The sequence below is a fragment of the Vulpes vulpes genome, chromosome 11 (genome assembly GCF_048418805.1).
Source record: "Vulpes vulpes isolate BD-2025 chromosome 11, VulVul3, whole genome shotgun sequence".
Taxonomy (NCBI): Eukaryota; Metazoa; Chordata; class Mammalia; order Carnivora; family Canidae; genus Vulpes; species Vulpes vulpes.
Genome location: NC_132790.1, coordinates 102,702,399 through 102,723,765, shown reverse-complemented (window position 1 = coordinate 102,723,765; position 21,367 = coordinate 102,702,399). Strand labels below are relative to the sequence as shown.

General features: G+C 39.0%; 1 protein-coding gene across 5 annotated transcripts in view; it reads right to left on the bottom strand.

The window, feature by feature from the left end:
• The window catches only part of OPA1 (OPA1 mitochondrial dynamin like GTPase), an 85,737-nt gene that overhangs the window by 36,277 nt on the left and 28,093 nt on the right, over nucleotides 1-21,367 (bottom strand). For all 5 annotated transcript variants that reach the window (XM_072727256.1, XM_072727255.1, XM_072727254.1 and 2 more), the window contains 14 exons: nucleotides 20,602-20,706; nucleotides 18,700-18,786; nucleotides 17,828-17,941; nucleotides 15,123-15,203; nucleotides 14,922-14,996; nucleotides 14,544-14,615; nucleotides 14,361-14,460; nucleotides 13,890-14,020; nucleotides 11,240-11,312; nucleotides 11,081-11,153; nucleotides 9,013-9,128; nucleotides 8,092-8,156; nucleotides 7,262-7,338; nucleotides 1,487-1,652 (listed from right to left, as the gene is read on the bottom strand). In XM_072727256.1, coding sequence (XP_072583357.1) covers nucleotides 1,487-1,652; nucleotides 7,262-7,338; nucleotides 8,092-8,156; nucleotides 9,013-9,128; nucleotides 11,081-11,153; nucleotides 11,240-11,312; nucleotides 13,890-14,020; nucleotides 14,361-14,460; nucleotides 14,544-14,615; nucleotides 14,922-14,996; nucleotides 15,123-15,203; nucleotides 17,828-17,941; nucleotides 18,700-18,786; nucleotides 20,602-20,706 — 1,335 coding nt within the window. The remainder of the gene's footprint in view (nucleotides 1-1,486; nucleotides 1,653-7,261; nucleotides 7,339-8,091; nucleotides 8,157-9,012; nucleotides 9,129-11,080; nucleotides 11,154-11,239; nucleotides 11,313-13,889; nucleotides 14,021-14,360; nucleotides 14,461-14,543; nucleotides 14,616-14,921; nucleotides 14,997-15,122; nucleotides 15,204-17,827; nucleotides 17,942-18,699; nucleotides 18,787-20,601; nucleotides 20,707-21,367) is intronic.

Below are 21,367 nucleotides of genomic sequence, written 5' to 3'. Positions count from 1 at the left end.
CTTCACATCTCTGCCCTTATGTAAATAAATGAAGCAAAGCATCAATACCTTCAATCACAGCCGAGAAACATTCAACTACGTCATAGCTAACTCCCGATTACTTGGGCAGTGAAAGGAAGAACACGGTGTCCAAAGTAACGAAGAACTAAACCTTCTTATGGTTCAGTGGGCTAGTTAATGCTGTATTTTTTACCCAGCCCTCTTCATTTCCAACATTAAGAAATCATGGCATAAACCATGTGACTGTCCTAGACTACCCAGTGAGGTATCAGCACCTATGTTTCCTGACCTTGAGCAGATCCACATCTTTCTGCCACACCCAGGCATGAAGGGAAAAGCAGCAGGAGAAAGAATGGCCACTTCCACTGCTGAGCCTCAGGATGTGACAATACCCGTGGGACAGGGCCCAGACAGACGCCAGGGACAGTTGTGAGGGGAGCTGCTGGGGTGGTGGCAGTAAGCCCTCAGTTATTTTAGGGGTAAACGTGGAGAGAACTGACAGGGCTCAGCAATATGCAGCTTCGGCACAACAGCTGTCAGTTCTTTGAAAGAGAAGCAGCAAGACACTGAGTAAAGGGGCGAAGAAGCCAGGAGTGCAGTAGGACAGGAAAGGGGGGACCACACCCAAAGAATTAAAAGTTGACATTTTCTTTTTAAGGTAATGAAAAATAAGATTGTCTTTAACACTGATTCTAATTTTGTGAGCAACCTCACACAGAAGCACAGGACACGCTGAGCCTTTGCTAGAACAAACATTCTTCAAAGTAACACGCAAGGCAGATCAACCCTGATGATCATCATCACAGTAAAGCAGCTGGCGCTTACGGCAGTTACCATGGGCCCGGGACGTATCATACACATTTAGATGTTCACTCCCTCCTAACAATCTGTGAGGTAGGCAACACTATCCTCCCTAATGTACAGACAAATAAACAGAGTAAGCAGGAGTCCAAGGATCCCACAGCTACTAAGTGGTACAGCCAGTGTGTAACAGAAAAGCATTCTTCAAGGTACTCTCCTAGAATTCCTCGTCTAACCTGCTGGCAGGATCCTAAGAAAATGATTATTTACATATAAATGAACCCTGCAGAAAAATCAACAAGTGAAATGTTTTATTCATTAAATATTTTCCTTAAAATATTGTTATTTTAAGGGAAATATTGTTATTTCCATATTCTGTGGAATTGTTATCCACAGAAAAATTTTTTTAAGAATTTCGCATTCAAGCAAACGTTGCCAGTTTTGTTACATGCTATTTCTGAAACAGAACCAATACCCTCAGATCAACATCATACCAAATAGTAAATTTTTATGATGGCAGCAACTGGTAATAGCATTAAGGTTAACCCAACACAGAGATGAGGAGTAAAGAATAAACGGAGCATAATGGCCACAGTAGGCTGTGATGGGGATAAAACCTAAAATTCACAGCTCCTACTCCCTTCAGATAATGCTTCTTACCCATTTAATTAAATTATATCCTAACCTCTACTGCTTTATTAGGAAGCTGTTTATCAGTCCACTGTTTAAGCTTGATATCCACTGTTGTATTGAAAGTCCCTGAATTCATGGTCTGTGCAGCTGGAAGATATATGTTTTCAATCACATGAGTTGATACTCTTTCCCACAAGGACTGCTGAAGGATTTCCTCCCTGAAATTAAAAAAAAAAAAAAAAAGTTTCAAGAACACGAAATTTAAATATAATATTGGCTTTAAAAACTGCTTTATCGAAGTATCATTCACTCCGATAATTTGCACGTATTTAAAGTTCTGACATATGAGCACACTGGTGCATAACCACAATCAAGATAACGGCCAAAAGTTCTAGCCACTGGATCTGCTTTCTGTTACTAGAGATCAGCTTATATTTTCTAGAACTGTAAATAAATGCAACCAAACAGCATACTCTTATTTTGTCTGCCTTCTTTCACTGAGATTGAGTGTATTGTTGAGTGTATCAGCATTTCACTTCTTTTTATTGCCGAGCAGTACTCCACTACTTGAATGTGCTTATCTATTTAGCTGCTAGTGGACATCTGGGTGGCTTCCCACTATCGGCTATTCCAGACAAAGCAGCTATGAGCATTCACGTGTGAGTCTGTATGGACACACACTGCTGCTCCTCTTGGGTGAAATGTCTAGAATTGGAATACCTACATCATATTGCAATTATATATATAACTTTTTTTTTATATATATATAACTTTTTATGATACAGCCAAACTGTTTCTCAAACTGGCTGAACTATTCTACATTCGGGCACAGGATGAGGGCTCTAGATGCCCCACGTCTTGCCAACACTTGATACGGTTAATCATTCTGCCGGGCTGACGGTGGTGTCTCATTGTGGCTTTCATTTGCATTTCCCTAATGACCCATACTCTTAAGCGTCTTCTCGTGTGCTTATTTGCTTAATATTAATACATACTTTCTATGTATTGACTGTGGAGTCCAAGTCTGAGAACTTCTTGGTATGATTTTTAACAATTTATCAGATCACAACACAGAGCACAGAGATGCTATGAAATATTGCTAAGTAAAACGGTCTAACACACCATGACAAATAAAGGTTAACAATATAAAAGATGGATAATGAAGTTGAGAATCCTGCCGTAAAGGCACCTTACAAGAACACAGATCTCTAAGCAAGAAAAAGACAACTATTTTAATCAAGAAAAAAAAACTGAACTCTTAAGAAAATATTTATTTGGCTTCTCCCAAACTAATTTCTACTGTAAAATAATACTACAACATACAAAAACATTCTGCTTACCAAAAGTAGTCAGTCTTAAGAGTAGCCCCAACCCCTACGGTACAGCCACTAAGCTCAGGGCAGCAGAAACATCCCTGCTGGCCAAAGGTTTTCTTGGTTGAGGAGTGTCAACACTTCCTCCTATCCAAAGCTCCTAACATATTCACTCAACATCTTGTGTAAAATCAAGTCTATCGAGTCAATGGGCTTGGTTGTGGCTTCCCCTTGCTAACTTTTGGGTCTTTTTCAGTGACACCCAGAACACCAAAGAGCGGAAGGAAAGGGTACGCCCTGGGGCACCAGAAGGACAAAGTTCATTTAGTCACAGTGTTCATGACAGATAAGGACGGGGGAGAATTTTAGGAGCAAGCTGGAAGGAAAGAAGCTGCTCAGGGCCTCCTATTCAGATATAATTTTACAAATCCAAGATTTCTGAAGATGGACAAAGGGCCAGGATCCAGCCTCTGACCACCAGGGCTTGTTGCGGCTCCCACCTCAGAACAGACTCTGTCTGTTGTCTCTTCCTTGGAGCCTGTGGGCCAGGAATCGACATCCCAGACACCTCTTCAAGGAGGTAATAACAAAATCCCAGACCACCGAGTCCTGACAAGCCTGAGGTCCAGTCCACCCCAGGTAGCTGCTGTCACCCATCCTCACCCAGCTTCCCGCGCCTGCCCTTCCACTGCCCAGCTGCTGTCCTGTCCACGCTCCCTGCTCCCCTTCATCACAATCACGTTCATTATGCCCCCAGTACTCGGCTCCGTAACAGGCCAACCACTTTACATTCTCACATCCTCAAACCTTTCCTGGCTCTCCCTTCCAGGGGGTGGTTGTCCTCACATTCTGACCAGAGGTGCTCAAAGTTGGGAAGTGGAAGCCATGTGCTCCTCACCTACACTCTTCCGGGCTGGACCAGGAGTCCTCAACTGCCCTGCCAAAACTCCAGAGCCGTGAGGCCAGAACACGTGCTTACGCGGTCGGCCACCCTGACTTGCACTCTTACTTACGTTTTCTAGTATATGTCATGTGACTGTAGACGTCTCTATTCTAAATTCTACCATCATCCAGGGGAGATTCCACAAATACACAAATTACAATCAACATTACAGTTCTACTCATCCCCCTTATTATCTCCAGGAACTTTACCTCCATTTGCTCCATTTAAATGAAAACACTTTTCAAAATGGAAATTTGTTTTAAAGCAGACGACTTAGTCTTTACAATACAGAAAAAGTTAAGAAGTCCTCCATAATTCCTTTCAGTAGTACAATCATTATTCACAGCTTGATTTGTCACTAAAAACATTTAATGCTTGCATAAGTATTTGTGTTTACATAAATGGGTATCACAGACTGCTTTACAGTTTTCCATGTCAACGTCCTATATTTGTGAATGGCACCACAGTAATCCACTCTGTGAATAAATCAAGTATGTTAATTCCAAATAGAAAACATAAATTTTAGATTTTTTTTATACTTATACAGAAAACAACGGTAAAGATTCTTATGTGCTCATCTTTGTCAAATATATCTTCATTCCTATAAATTCACAGCAATGTAATTACCGGATAAAAATGTACTCACTGTTTAACTGACTTCTCTATACCTATACATCCAATCACTAAACCCTCTCAATTCTGTCTTCTAGGTAACTTCCCAGATATTCCAAAATTGTCTCTTCTTCAAGAAGCGACTCCCAACCACTCTTCAGGTTCAAGCCGCCATCACCTCTCATCTACATAACTCCAACAGCCAACTGCCTCTTTGCTCACTGCCCCCTTCTTCACAGCCTACCACTTTCCCTACTACGGATCTTTCTAAAATGAAAATCTGCCCTAAAGTTATTCAGTGCTCAGTGCTCATGGGATAAATCCCAAGCTTCTGAACACGGCTTGAATGGCCCTTGATAATCTCTATCTTGTTTGTATCTACTGTTTAATCTCCTGCCTCTTGCTGCGTATGCTAAAGCCAGAGGTAACAGCCTTCAGCTACCTGGGTCACCTCCCCAGGTCACTGCCTTTACCTAGCACTTTTTATCCTTTAAATCTACAATTCTGGTATCAGAAACCTTTTTAATTCCACAACTCTGAGTTAGGGGACTCAACTGTGCCTACCCATTTTCCTTTCATTCTTTCAACAAAATAAACTTAATACTTTTAACCAAAAGTTATATGCGTACCATCATACCATTTTTTTAAAGTGGACTTCTACTAAATGACATGAAAAATAGATAAATCTATAATAATGGTCCCATAATGTTAACGGTGTATCAACATCTCCTGCTTGATGTCAGTAATCAGTTTCTGATGATCAGGTATGTTGTGTGAAGACGCTGAGAGCCAATTTCTGTCTATAATGCATCATGAAAAATATAAACCCCCAACAACCTTTTAAGAATATAGTTACAGTAGAGTAGAAGGTCTGTAAGTAAATAATAAACTATCACATAAAGTACATAAAGTACTTGTAACACTGCTTCCAGATCACCAAATGTAGATCAAATAGTCCTGGCAATTAAATAATTAACATCTTAGTCATGCATCCTAAAATATCACATAAGGCATATGCAACAAAAAAATACGTCAGACAATAATGACTATGGGTACAATGCAGTTCAATTCAGTGTGGCATGAACTGTTACAATTAGGATCTGCTGTTTTGATCTGTGTGTTACGCGATAGAGTCTGGAAAAAAAAAACACAAAGAAAGAAAGCTGATGAAAATATACAGAATCATCTGATCCAGCAGGTCACAGAATAATTCTCTCACAGCCAGACGTCCTACTTCCCTCCCTTGCCTTCTCAATAGACAACCTGGAAATACAGGCTTCTCGTCCCTTCACAATTTCCTTCAGACACCTGCATGTTAAATAAATGACGTCTATCTTCATTGCTCACCTTAGTTCAGGTATACTTTGATTTCAGACTGCTCTGCCCAAACAAAACTAACCATTTCATTTGACGATACCAGGAATTTACAGAGGCACCATATTTTTCTCCCATAAGCAGCATAATTAGTTATAACAGTTTACAAATCACTTTTCATGTACATTATCCTCATACAACCTACTATGACAAGTAGTATTCACTGTGTGTGTGTCTGCATGCCAACAGGGGTGTGTGTGTGTGTATACACACTATTTCCTGCACTTTCAAAAGCTAATTGGCTTACAGAAAGCCACAGAACTGGCTTAAAATACAAATAATAACAAAGATAAGCTGGGTTGTATATATCTGATTAATCAATCAACAAGTAGAGATACGATCAGAACCCTTTTTAAAATAAGGAGAGGAGATTAAAAATAGGCAAATTTTGAATCTTTGAAGAGAGAAAAGGGGTCATCATCCAGGACATGGAGGTGGGGAAACTACTAATACTGAATTCAAACTTAAGGACTGGCCATTCTGAATGTGAACTGGTGCAGCCACTCTGGAAAACTGTGTGGAGGTTCCTCAAAGAGTTAAAAATAGATCTGCCCTACGATCCAGCAATTCACTGCTGGGGATTTACCCCAAAGATATAGATGCAGGGAAACGCCGGGACACCTGCACCCCGATGTTCACAGCAGCAATGTCCACAACAGCCAAACTGTGGAAGGAGCCTCGGTGTCCATCGAAAGATGGATAAAGAAGATGTGGTTTATGTATAGAGTGGAATATTCCTCAGCCATTAGAAATGATGAATACCCACCATTTGCTTCAATGTGGATGTAACTGGAGGGTATGATGCTGAGTGAAATGAGTCAATCAGAGAAGGACAAACATTATATGGTCTCATTCATTTGGGGGATATAAAAAATAGTGAAAGGGAATAAAGAGGAAAGAAGAGAAAATGAGTGGGAAATATCAGAGAAAGAGACAGAACATTAGAGACTCCTACCTCTGGGAAACGAACTAGGGGTGGTGGAAGGGGAGGTGGGTGGGGGTGGGGGTGGCTGGGTGATGGGCACTGAGGGGGGAACTTGATGGGATGAGCACTGGGTGTTATGCTATATGTTATGCAAGTTGAACTCCAATTTAAAAAAAAAAAAAGGACTGACCACTCTGGGCAGCTTGGGTGGCTCAGCAGTTTAGCGCCGCCTTCAGCCCAGGGCCTGATCGTGGAGACCAGGGATCAAGTCCCATGTCGGGCGTCCGGCTCCCTGCATGGAGCCTGCTTCTCCCTCTGCCTGTATCTCTGCCTCTCTCTCTCTCTCTCTCTCTCTCTCTCTCTGTCTCTCATAAATAAATAAATAAAATCTCTTAAAAAAAAAAAAGGACCATGGAGAAAGTAATTTTTCAGAATACCTCTTCTGAAAGATACTTAATAGATACATAATTTATTGCACTTAAATAATTAGACTACAATAGTGGTTAGATTTTCCAAAAAGACATACTTTTATGCTATTGCCTATTTACTGTTTGGGGAGATAAGCCAAGGCTATAATAAATCACTGCTTTATGAATCTAAATTTTAGTATTTCATTATAATCCATATAGTAAAGTCTTTGAGAAAAGGTCAAATACTCACCAATGTTTTGGTGTAACCTGGCTCAGACTGATAACTTCATCGAGGATTTCATTTTTAGCTTTTTCAAATAGTTCGTTCTAGGTAATACAGATATAAGTAAGTAAGATTTTCATAAGATTGTCAATCTGCCCTGCCATGAGTTTCAGAGACCTCTGACAGGCTGGTAGGCTGAGCTTACATCTGAACACGCATGACTAGCAAATAATGTTCCCTCCTACCCTCTTTTTTACAAATACCAGTGGCCATGTAAGGACAAAGACATGGACACGGGTGTCTACCTTATTCATTTAATTCTGAGTGCAGTTTTTCACGTAACATTTATTTCGTCAGGGAAGTTTTTCACGTAACAAATGTTATATGAAAATATCAACGCCTATTAGTCTATTAGCATCAGTAAATTGATGCTCCTTTACAATGGATGGCATTTTAATATCAAGGGAAACCAAGACTGAAGTCCCACTAAATTAGAATATATTTCTCCACAGTAAATGTTGAAAAGGTAAAAACATTGGTATGTAATTTTTAACAAGTTTACTTCACATATTAATTCTATAAGACCTTTTAAAGAAATGTTCCTCACTTTTTCAGAAAACATTTTATACTTGCTTTAGAATCTTATGATCTTTAATTACTTTTTAATATTATGTACTAAATAATCTAAACTACTATAGAAGAGGTAACTGCACTCCTGCAGTTAAACAGAGAGCTGCATCCTGGCAGCTCTAAATTAGTAATCTTAAGGTCAAAACCAAAGCAGTTTGGCTGACCAGGTTTTGCTCATCAACACAAATTCTGTTAGAACACGATATTAAATAAGACATCTGTATTACCCGGTCGAGTTCTCGCAGGCGAGGATAGTTATTCTTCCACTCAGTTTCAAGGTTAAAACGTGTTGCTGAGGAAGAAGGAAAGATGTTCCAGTTTCAGGACTTTCTTTCCAGCTGCAGTAGTTAAAGCTGATCTCACACACATCTGTACTAACTGAACTGCTGAGTGTACACCTATGGTTCCTGAGTGTTCTGGCTCTCCACAACTCAGAGTCTCACCGAGACAGTTTTCCAAACCAATCTCCTGGACTTTATTTTCTCCATCTTCAATTCACAAAACAGAGCTGACACAGCTTAGGATAGCCGCTAATGGCACAGACTCTGGAATCACATCGCCACGATTCAAATCCTGGGTCTACTGCCTATTGTGTAGGATGCTGGGGGAACCACTTGGGTAAGTTACTGTTGCCCCAGTTTCTCTTCTGCGGAATGGGAACACAGCAATACTCATAGGGTTGCGGAGGGACCCTGTGGGGGTCCTTGCCAAGTGGGAAAGGGGAGGGAAAGGATACTCTCATCAAATGAAACTGCGGCAACAAAGCCACAGAGCAGGAAAGTGTGGGACTCAGGAACTAGTACAACACAGCTGAAGCACAGGCCGCTCTGCCTCCCAAGGCCATTCCTCTCGCACCCCTAAAAACGGGGAATCTGAGTCCTCTGTAGTTCACTAAGCTTTCTCCCCAACAGTACTGCCAACCTTCTACTCGGTTTCAACTCTGCAAAGTGCTCCTTGTGATGTTTCCCCTGAAGGAAAAAGTGTTCTTAACAAGTGAAAATTTGTATTTTTTCCACTTTCCACATACTACCTAATAGAAAATGAACTAATACGCAACTACTCAGGGAATAAAGAATCTGCTGGATACCCAAGACTGCCATCTAATAAAATGTCTGAAGTTGTTAGTTCATTTTCAAAAGCCAACTTACCTTTGAAACTATCAGCCTGTTGCTCAACTGACTCTCGTACCATTTTCCAAAAGCAGTCTGAAACAGCAAGGCTTAAATTTCTTGTGGTCACTTGGTGTGCCTTTAGCATGCTTGTCCTAATAAAAAATAACAAGAGCTACAGTACATAAAAATGGCAAAAAGGACATTACTATCATGTTTGAAAATGTGCTTGTTATAATATGATGAGAACAGCCACCCTCACATCTTACACCAGCACTGCTGAATGTTCTGTGATGCAGAAAACGTCCTCTAACTGAGCTATCCAAAATGGTAGCTACTGGCCCCATGGGGTAATTGAGCCCTTGGGAGGTATGGCCAGTGTGACTGAGGAACAGAAGTTTTCCTTTCTTTAAAGTTAACTAATTCAAATTTAAGTAACCCGAGGCTAGTGCCTATTCATGCTGGACAGCTAGGTGCCATACACTTGCTGGCTCCGGTCCCTACAGATAACACTCAAGACCATGTCTGCAAGAACTATCTTGATTTACTATACCAATACAGACACAAACACACTTTGCCATTTTAAGAGATTCCATATATAAGGTTTTAATATAATTCAGTTGTTCTTTAGTTCTTCTTTCTTGCTTTTTTTGTCAGGATCTCATTTTCATCAATTTCTATCAATATCTATGTAGGGCACCCCTCTGACATCCCCACCCCTGACTTCAACCTTCTCCAATACTCAAAGAACGGAATACATTTACGCAAAATCCAACTGTTGGGGGTACCTGGCTGGCTCAGTTGGTAGAACATGCAAGTCCTTTTTTTTAGAAGATTTTATTTATTTAGGAGTACCTAGGTGGCTCAGTTTGTTAACCATCTGACTCTTGGTTTCAGCTTATGTCATGATCTTGGAGTCATGAGATCGAGCCCCACGTAGGGCTCTGCACTCAGTGCAGAGTCTGCTCCTCCCCCTTCTCACTTGCTCTCTATCAAATAAGTAAATAAATAAAATCTTAAAAAGTAAAGAAAGATTTTTTTTTAACTTATTTGAGAGAGAGGAAGGGAGGAAGGGTGTGAGTGGTGGCTGGGACACAAGGAGAGGGAGAGAGAGAGAGAGAGAGAGAATCTCAAGGGGATTCCCTGCTAAGTGCAGAGCCCAACATGGGACTGGGATCTCATGACTCTGAGATCATGACCTGAGCCAAAATCAAGAGCCAGATGCTTAATCGACTGAACCACCCAGGCGCTGTGGTAGGGCACGCGCCTCTTGTTCTGAGTTTTGAGACCCACGTCAGAGGTAGAGTTTACTTAAAAATAATAATAGGGCAGCCCAGGTGGCTCAGCGGTTTAGCGCCTGCCTTCAGCTCAGGGCGTGACCCCGGGGTCCCGGGATTGAGTCCCACGTCGGGCTCCCTGCATGGAGCCTGCTTCTCCCTCTGCCTGTGTCTCTGCCTCTCTCTCTCTGTCTCTCATGAATAAATAAAAATATTTTAAAAATAATAATAATAATAATAATAATAATAAACATAAAACACCAGAAGGATTGGTTCCTTTAAAAGATAAATAAGTAAAAATATAAGTGCTGATTTTATTTTTTAAAGATTTTTTTTTTAATTTATTTATTCATGAGAGACACAGAGAGAGAGAGAGAGAGAGAGGCAGAGACACAGGTAGAGGGAGAAGCTGGCCCCATGCAGGGAGCCTGATGTGGGACTCGATCCCGGGTCTCCACGATCACACCCTGGGCTGAAGGCGGCGCTAAACCGCTGAGCCACCCGGGCTGCCCTAAGTGCTGATTTTTAAATATCAGCACTTAGGGCATACTATAAATACTATAAATACTTATTTATAAGTAAAACAACTAAAGAGGTGTCCGTGTTGTCTTTCAGAGGCAGTTTATTATACCAGCATGTACCGTATCATAGGATAAGCTGTCCCTAATTCTGACTAGTTGAGGACTTGGCTATTAGATACAGATCACTATTTGGGAAAAACTCTGGAAACTCAATGTTAAACTAACAGCTATAAAACAAACTTTTAAATAAAAACAGTGTAAGCTACTCCCGCACTACAAAATCTTTAAATATTTAAACCATATACCTACTTTAAGAGTTTTGAATTCTGAAAAAATTCTTCTTCATATTCTCTTATAGCTTCAATGCTTTCTGAGCTGTTTCCTAGGAAAAGATGATGGAGGTCTAAGAAAACTAATCTTATCTGAAGACAACAAAAACTTAAATTATAATAATCCATCTTTGCATACCTTTTCCTGTTACAACAGCAAAATAACCTAGAGCTTTCATTGGGAAGAGTTTTCCTTCAATTATCTGCTGAATCTATTTTTAAAAGTGGGAAAAAAATTTGAGATGTACGTTTATACAAGGTTTTTAAAGCATAACATACTATTCAGAAAGCAAACTTAATAATGCTGTAAATATATATATATGTTCAGTCAAATATATAAATCTGTACAGAAGTATCAAAATGTTTTTCAATTGCTATTTGAGGGAAAAATATTTAACTTCACTACACTAAAAGATACATTATTAAGACATAAATGCATTATTAAAACTTGGAATGATGTGTAGTGCTTTGGGGTCAGGCTTAGTTTAATTTTAGCTCCACCACTTACTAGCTATAAGACCTTAAGGAGCTACTTACTTTTTTCAAAATGACTGTTGAGAAGATTCTCAGAGGCACTATGATACATCCCACAGTGCCAGGGACGCAGGGGCACTCGATAAATGGCAGCAGCGATGATTATTTCCCCATGCTCTTCTTCAAATAGATATATTCTATCCAAGTTGGACTGTCCTATCTTACTCCCTTTTTAAAAATATTCGGGTCCACTGGCTCTCATCTCTTTTAGGGTCAAAAACCCTTTAATAAATATAATAAAAACTAAAGACTCTGTCCCCAGAAAAATGTGTATTTGCACAGAGATCTATCATTCACACAATTTGAGTGCTCCTGCTCCCAGGAGCCCATTCACATTAACACTGAGATAAGAATCCCTCCTCTAAGACAAGTTACACTCCTGAGCTAATGCTGACTCTTTGGCATAAAAAAGGACTGATATAAACTTCAACTGCATTTTAAAAGAAATACAAACTCACTATCCTAGAGAAGAGGGGAAAGGAATGAAAGAAATGAAGAGACATGGGAAGGAGGCACAGAATTTGCTCCTACCTCGTTTCTCCCCGCCTCCATACCAGGACCACTACCCACCACAGCAGGCCTCCCCCCTCAAAATATGGCGAAGCAAAGGTCATGGAGGCTGTGCAGAGAAGAGTTAACATAGCAGGTCTGAGACTGCTGTCCTGGAAAGGCCTGCTCGTCCTTGGCTGGCATCTGAGGACCTCAGTGGTAAACAATTACCACATTGATACAAAACTTTCCCCATATAACAGTGGTTCATTGTGTAAGTAGTGTGGTTTCTGCTGAACATCTGCTTTCCTTTGGGTGTCTGGAATCTGAGGGTGCCTACATGCACAGCCCCCAGTCAAAACCTTAGGAGCGGAGTCTCTCATGAGAAACTTGTTGCTGGAGGGATAAGCACTTCCTGCAGGACTCTACTGGGAGAGGGCTCCGGAAACCTGAGCCTGGTTTCTGCCAGATACCATCCTTACACTTTTGTCTTTTGTGATTTGGCCTTGTATCCAATCACTGTTAACAGATCTTAGGTTTAAGGATGACTGTGCGGAGTCCTAGGAGTCCTTCTATAGAATCAGTGAGCTTTGGGGTGGTCTATCTTGGGAACCCGGCACAAGAGGCACACTCGCAGAAAGTTGGAAGGAGAGAACTCTGCGCAGTAGCACAAGGGATGCATACTTGTATCCGAAGTTGCTCTATGGGGGAATCAAGATACAATAGCAGATGACAGCCACCATGTATATAAGGCCATGCCAAGCATTATTTTAACCACTTTACGACAAATATTTTACTCATTTTGCAACCTATGAGATAGTACCATTAATATCTTCATTTCCAATAGATGAGGAACTGAAAGCACTAAAGAGGTTTAAAAATGTACCCAACATTACACAGCTAGCAAACAGGAGAGCCAGCATTAGAAACCAAGCACTCTGACTAGATTCTCTACTCTCAACCGCTACCTTCTGCCTTTACAACTCAGTAAAGAACGTGTCCTCAGTCAGGACCCGCATCCTAATATCACTTACAATGTTATCTTGAAATAAAACTCTTTTGTTGATACAGGAGAAGGACAGGAGGGACACTGAACCCCGCGTATAAAGTTGCAGAATTTCAGAAAGAAAATGACCCAAGAGATCAACTAGATTAATAGGATGGATTATGCACTAACTAGATGCAGAGAAGTAACAAGATTTGCCCAAGGACACAGAGACAGTTGGTAGTGGAGCATGGATAAGAATGCTGAGGCCTGACCCCAATCCAGTGCCTTCCATATTAGAAAAATCTGCTTCATAGTCTTTGATCAGTTAGGAAAGATAATGTTTATTTTGGGGCGGGAGCGGGGGGGAGGACACAATGTCCAAAAGGAATCTATAGTGTCACTGGCTCTACGCTAATTTATGAACATCAACTAAAATCAAATTAGAAAAGAAACACAATTGTTACTAATTTGTGGTTAATTAATAAGTGGTTAATGACTGTCAGCATACAAGATTTAAATCAGAGTAAGCAACATTAATATAGTGTTCTAAGAATTTCTGAAGCAAACAAACCGAAATTATGGGATTTTATTTATATCTCAAATTTGCGCTTAAGAATTTACTATGACTTTCTAATACTTTGTTTTTCATAAGAAAAATCCCACTAAAGTAATCCACAGAAGTTTTTGTTTGCTTGTTTTTGTTTGTATAACGAGTCCCTGTCATAGCTGAAGCTTGTACTCTAGAGACTGTTCCGTGACAGTACAGAACTTCCCTCACCCTGCTTGGGCTAGCCACGTTCTTTTCCGCCAGGTCAACTTTGGTCAAAACAAATATCGTCCTCCTTCCATGAGGATCCATTTGACTGACCAAGTCTGTAACAATGCTGCGTTCAGCATCCACGGATCCATCTGAAAAAAATTTGAAAAACGACACTGTAACAACTACAAAGTAGATCTTAAAATTTCTATATGCTACACCCTTGTATCTACATTATAGTTAAGAAAATATTTCTAATTCATTTATTGTAGTTATGAGAAGAAATTCTAGTCAATAAAGATCTTGATGCCTACATGAAATTTATCAGAATATTCCCAACTTCAATTCTATTTACTAATAAAATGAATGACTTAAGGGAGGGCAAGACACATTTATCTTGTATGTTTATGTAACACGCACATTTAGAGCAAAGCTGAGACTGCTAACGAAGGAAGCATATCAGTGCAGTTAAAACCTTTTGATAAGATTTACCTTGAATACATAGTATGATGGCGTTAGGATTCTGCATATAAGCTTTGCTGATACTGAAAATAGTTTCCTTTGTGTCAGGAGCCATGCCTGATGTCACAGTCTTGAAGAAAAAGGTTTTAAATGTCATTTTACATATTTTTCACAATAGGAACAAGACAAAATACATGTTTTATATACACTTACATTAATCACTCCTGGTAAGTCAACAAGCACCATTCTCTGCAGTCCAGGACCTTTTACATTTAAGGATATGGTCTACTCAGGGAACAAAACAAAACAAAACTAATTGTCGGGGGCAGTTTGTTAGGAATTTATTGATGATATATATTCTGAAAATTCTGTACCTCACCCATTCAGAAAGAAGTTATTCTTTTTCTGATCCTTTCAGTTAATTATTCTAGATAACTACCCATAAAATGATACATTATTTGAAATATTAAAAAAAAACTATGTATTTTAGAATAGCTGCAATCTAAACATGAATGCCAATATCATGATTTATATCAAATCATAAACTTTGGATTTCCATAGAACATTGTTAAAATGAATTATAACACTTACCTCAGGACTAACAGTACAGCCTTCTTTCACATTTTTCCTCATTCGGAGTTCTATTTCATGTCTTAACGCTGCAAGCTATTAATGGAAAACAACAAAATCCTATGAAAATCTTCAGCTAACAAATATTCCAGTTAGTTGTCTTTCATAAGGTTACACGAGTTACAGAGTTACACACATGAACCTCGTGTAAATTCTACTTACATCCTCCTCTTTGGTAAGATCGAACTCCCGAGAACTATCTTTAAACAAGGCCACATGGTGAGGACCTTCACTCAGGGTCACCTGAAATCAACGGAAAATCGAGATGCAGTAATGCATTTACAATTCATATTGATCCCATAGGCCGTATGTGGTCTTCGGCCCACTGCACTGCATCCCCTCACAGTACACTTCAGGAATATACCGGAAGGCTGTCAACATGTCAGTGCCGAGACTACAGAATTTTTTATCTGTACTGTCCATACATCTGTTGCATGTGCTATAATTTCCCAACAAGACTGCCGGCTACTCGTTATCTCTCATGACCTAGAATAAAATGCTGCCACCCTTCTCCTTTCCCAGTCAATGCTATTAAGCCTAAGCACAAAACCATCAACCTCAAACTTCAGAGACAAAAATAAATCTTGCATTTAACTCCCAAGGTTAATTTAGGTAAAGGACAATCCTTTTATTCAACTTCTATCTATTGAGGGCTCACTGCGTCAAGTGTTGCAGGAGGGGAAACAAAGAACCCCCTGTCCCTGGTTTAGACCTCACCACCTCCTGGGAGAAATACACACAGAGCCAACAGGACAGTGAAGCAAACCCAGGTGCACACAAGACTGACCACAGGGGAGCTAAGGCAGCCTTCACCCAAGGAGTGTGACGTTCACACAAGGAGTTCTCTAGCAACTATCAGGGCTATATCAACTATCAGGGCTTTCATGACAACTTCTAAACTTCATGTTCCTTTACTTTTCATTCGTAACTTTCAAGCTTCTTTAGAATGATTCTATTTCACTTTTAAAATACAATTCCTTCTACTGAGACTAGCTAAGCAGGCGGGGTAACCAACATAACTCAGCTGTTTGAAGGCATCAGAGAGCAACCACGGCTGCTTGGCCTTGGTCCGAGACCCCAGAGGAATTTAGGGCACATTCTCATGGTTGTTTTCCCTCGGGGTGCTTGCAGATTTGTGGCACAGGGTAGCATAAGAGAAAAAGTTAAAACTTGAGGCAGTGTTACTGGGTTGAAGAAGGAAGATGAGAGATCAGGGTATCAAGCAGCCCTGGGTTAAGGTGCTGAAGCCCCAGAAAAAACTGACACCCCCATGTCAATTACATGCTGCGATTTATTCAGGCCAAAAACACTGGCGTCATCTTAGCAACTGCCTCTCTCTATATCGAGTCCATCAAGAAATCCTAGTGATTTTGTCTTCAGAATAGATCCATAATCTAACCACCTCTTATCACCTTCCTGGCTAGTTCCCTGGTCTAAAACATCACCTCAACACTGCAATAGCTCCCCATCTGGTCTCCATGGTTCTACCTATCTTGCTTACGTCTACTTTCAACACAGCAACCACAATGAGCTTTTTAAAAAGTAGTACCATACAGGGTGCCTGGGTAGCTCAGTTGAGCACGCAACTCTTGATTTTGGCTTAGGTCATGACCTTGGGGCCCTGGGATCAGCCCCAAGTCAGGCTCTGTACCCAGCACGGAGTGTGCTTGGGATTCTCTCCCTCTTCCTCTGCACCAACCCCTCACCTTGCATGTGTGTGCATGCTCTCTTGCTCTCAAAAAAAAAGGTAATATTACTCTGTTCAAAACCCTGGACTTGCTCCCTATTTTATTAAAAATAAAAACTGAAGTCTGTACAATGACCAACAAGGCCTTAATAATCTACTTCCCCCCTGCATCCCATTATTCGTCTCATCTCATCATCTGCTACTCCTCACTCTGCTCTAGCCACACTGGCTTCGAATACAATAGCCACCTAACCACCTCAGGGGCTTTGCACTAACTTTTTCTCTGCATGGAACACTCTTGGACTAGATATCCACATGACTTCTTCTCTCACTTTGTGCAATTCTTGGATCAAATGTCACTTCAATGCAGTCTTCCTGGCACCTTCCCCTTACCTGGCTCCACTTTTTTTTTTTTGGTGGCACAACACTTAGCACTTCTAACATACTATGTAATTTAGTCATTTATTTTGCTTATTATTTATTGCCTGCTTCCCCTTCTAGAACATGCCCTGCATTATGGCAAGAATCTGTTTTGCTTAACTAACACACTGTCTAGAACAGTGCTGGAATATATTAAGCACTCGAAAAGTATTTGTTGAATGAAAGACTGTAGCCGCAGACTTTCTTGCTGTGACCATGGATGAACTGTTATAACTTCTATCCATTGCATGCTGAGTCCCAGCCTTTTACCTCAAAGGCTCTGCTACTGCAATTGTTCCCTCTCTCACCTCGTCATTTTTACTTCTCAATCTAGATCACTACAATCAGTATGTTATCTGTCCCTTGATCCAAAATATTTCAACTGCTACTGCCCCAGTACTCTAGTCTTCTTACAGTAAAACTGGAAAATTGTATCTACTGACTCCACTTTCAATATTCTCATTTTCTGACTCTTTTCACTGACCGCAATCCGAATAAAATCTAGAGTCCTAACAATGGCTCTGTGTAGCCCAGCCCACCATGCTTCTGCCTTCCTCTCCCATCTTCTTTCTATCACCCTCTCGGCTCCTGTCACACTAGCCTCTAGGCTGTGCCTCCACCAATTTCCACAACAGGGAGTAATTCCCAATACTATGCATCAGTTCTTTTCAGTTACAATTCTTCATTTCAACACAATGAACAAACTTCACTGTAGTAGCTACCTTCCACGGAGCTTTAACCTGATGAGCTGCTGTCCTACCTTAACCGGAGAGCGTGTCATCATCTCCCCAGATCCTCGAGGGAATATCCGCGCCTGAGCAATCATTTCCAACACACTAGTTTTTCCAGCACTCTGGTCTCCAACCACAACAACCTTAACAGAGAACAAATAACATTTAATTCAGATTTTTTTTTTAATTCAGATTTTAAATACAAACTTATCTTTAAATAGATTTGAAATACTGCTGAGATTTTTCAGTCTTTTAAAATATCTACAGTTAAATAATTTTAAAAATCCCATTCATTAAAACAAAGATGGTTGTTATCTCTATGCAAATTGAAAATATAAATAGCAAAATATTAATTGGGTCCATTATTTATAACCAAATTTTTAATAAAAACTTGTGTTAATTAAACCACTACTTCTAAAACCAGATCGTTCATGTTCTACAGCTAATTTACTCTGTATAAAGACATTTTCAATTCTATGATGTTAAATTTCACTTGCTGATAAATTTAATCCACTGTTCAGGTTTTTCAGTTTCAGAGATGTTATAAATACATAATGCCAAATACTTGATAACCTTGCTTCATCACATAAATATAAATAAGCTAAAAGACCAAAAGAGTCAAACAACATTTAGTGCTTAAGACATCATCTAGAGCACATAAATATTATATAAGTAAAAAATATACGTCTCTGTTTATGTCTGTGTGATGTGTACATATATATATGTCTACATTGTGTCTGGGTATGTATGTATGTATATATAACTTTTTTATTCTTTTTTACTTTTTATTTATTTATTTTTTTATATAACGTTTTAAAAACCTAAAGTGTTCGTTTGCTAAAGAGCAGGTTAAAAAAAAAAAAAAAAGAGCAGGTTCACTGTGTATTAATTTTTCACTTACCCTTGGCAGATGATCTTGTGTATTATAACTGGCGTCATAATCAGATAGAACATCCAGAACTTCAGAATACATGTCAATCAAAGATTTCTGTGAAATTTTAAAAATTAATATTAAACAATGAACAAATTTTAGAAATAAATGTGTCAAGAGGGAAAAAAGCTGATAAATACAAAATGTTCTTCCATAGTGATTGTATTGTTTTTTTCTAACTACATAAATACACTTTCATAGTAAAACAGTATAGAATAAAATTTCATTTTTTCTTATTCAATTTGTTTTATTTAGAGATATGCTGATTTTATTTTTTAAGATTTTATTTATTTATTCGTTAGAGACACAGAGAGGAGAGAGAGAGGCAGAGACACAGGCAGAGGGAAAAGCAGGCTCCATGCAGGGAGCCCAACGTGGGACTCGATCCTGGGACCCCTAGCCACCCAGGTGTCTCGCTGATTTTAATATAGTAAATTAACTGAGGCTTTCCTAATCTTCCGATTAAATGTTAAAAGAGGGAAGTTACTGTTTAATATTGAAGAACTAATATTAAATAGTAAACAAAGGGAGACTATTAACACCACAAAGGCCAAACAAGGAGTCAGGTGACCAACTGCAAGGAAATCATCCTGTATCAAGTTTGGTATGTATATCAGAGATGGGGGGTTGGTGGCAGAGAGAGAGAGAGAGAGAGAGAGAGAGAGAGAAACTTTAGAAAGGATAAAAGTAAAGAAGAAATCACAAGACTGTTAAATCAGTAGGAATGAGTAAGTGTACTATGAGAGTTGGGCAGACTCAAGTGTGAGAGCATCAGAGGCAGATATCCTGCATTGTTTCTTTCTCTAGAACCAGGACAGAACTTGGTACCTGGCAAATAATAAGCTTCAGAAAAGTATCTGGTGAACGAATGAGCAAACAAAAAAGTAGGAGAAAAAAGGGCTACTATCAAGCATGTAATAAAGACAAGTTTCAGTGCATGGTAGGAACAAAACGAGGGCCCACATTTCCTTTCATCTCTTAACACCTACAAGTAATTACATAGAAAGCAACTGCTATTCCTTCCACCAAAAAATACACAAAGTTCTTGAAATGTTCATTACCATTTCATTTTATGAAAATGCCATTTCTGAGGTGAACTCTCAAAGTATCTTAACACTTGGACATGACTTTTCTCAACTGCCATGTGTCACTTGTGAAAAGCCATGCTATTTGTTTTAGGCAGTCATGATTTAGCATCAGAACTAATACATGTCGGTCAAACTAAACTACTTCTTTGGACTTTGGCTTCAGAATACTTCTGAAATGATTTACTGTAGGTTTACTACACACAAATTGTTTACTTGTATGAGATTAAAGTTAAAAATACTACTTCAATTTAATTCAGCACATACAGCTTGGTTTAGTGGGCAATGAGATTTAACTTACTGATAATGGTAATTACCAATGTGCTGATGATAAAAATACCAACATATGCTTTTTCAAAAATGCTTTAAAATGCCTAAGAAACCTTGCAGAAGAAAATATTAATTCATTTAAAACTGAAGATGGTGGACTAATCATTCATTGGAAATATAAATAAGTTATGATGCTAAGTCATATCTAAACGTCCCTCAACTCACAATTCTGATTTACAGCTGTAGGAATTAAAGAAGCCTAAAAACAATTAGGTATTTAAAAAAATAAATTCACGAGAACTGTTAAAAGGATGAAGATTTTATGGGCCTCACACGAAACAAATGTCTGGAGACTATAATTTATGAAGTGTCTTAATATAGGAAAAGATTTTCCTATCTCCCAAGAATACCAGATTAGAAAGAAAAGGACAGAACCTTTAAAAACTAGTATTGACAAATGGACAATGCGAAGTGGCAAAGTTCTGGAACTAACAAAATTAAGGTAAAATGAAAATACCTTAAGTTTTCTGTGATGGATGCCTTTGTCATCTTTCTGCAATACTAATTTTCGTAATTCTTTGTTCTCTTTTTCTAATCGCTCCAAGATCCTCTGGTACTTTAACTGTAACAAAATAATACCATGACTATATAAGAAAAAGAAGAGTTAATTAAGTCTAAATCAAAATCTTCCGAAATCCTGAAGTCATGTCTCCTGAATATTTAAAATGAATTATTTCATTTAAAAAGCTTTGAAAATGTTGAGAGAATAAAATAAATTATGAAAATTCTATCATACAAATGGGGGTATTCATTACAGTTTTCGATTGAAATTCAGCATTTTATTTGGAAAATTCTTTGCTATTTACATTGAAGAAATTGAATTATTTAAAAATACTAAAATATAAGAATTTAAAGAAGTCCTTAAGTGCACTCTTCTGAAACAGTATTTCCTATTATATCAAAAATTTAAGCCTTCAAAATAGGGACATTTGACAAAAATTCAAATTCTTTCCATTACCCATGTTATTTTATATAGTAATTAAAATGATATAAAAGAACAACAGCTAAAAGTACCTGAGTATTATGTAACAACAGGCTGGATGCTGAGTGTTTTACCTTCATTAGCTTCCTTAAGTCTTTACATGAGGCGAAGGTGATCTAGATTAGGGACCTGAGGTAAGGGACCCTTCGTTGCATATCCAAGGTCACAGGGTTTTGAATATAGGTCAGAGTCAAGAGCTCAAATTCTCCAAATTTTGGTTAAGTTTCCATGGCCAGAGAAT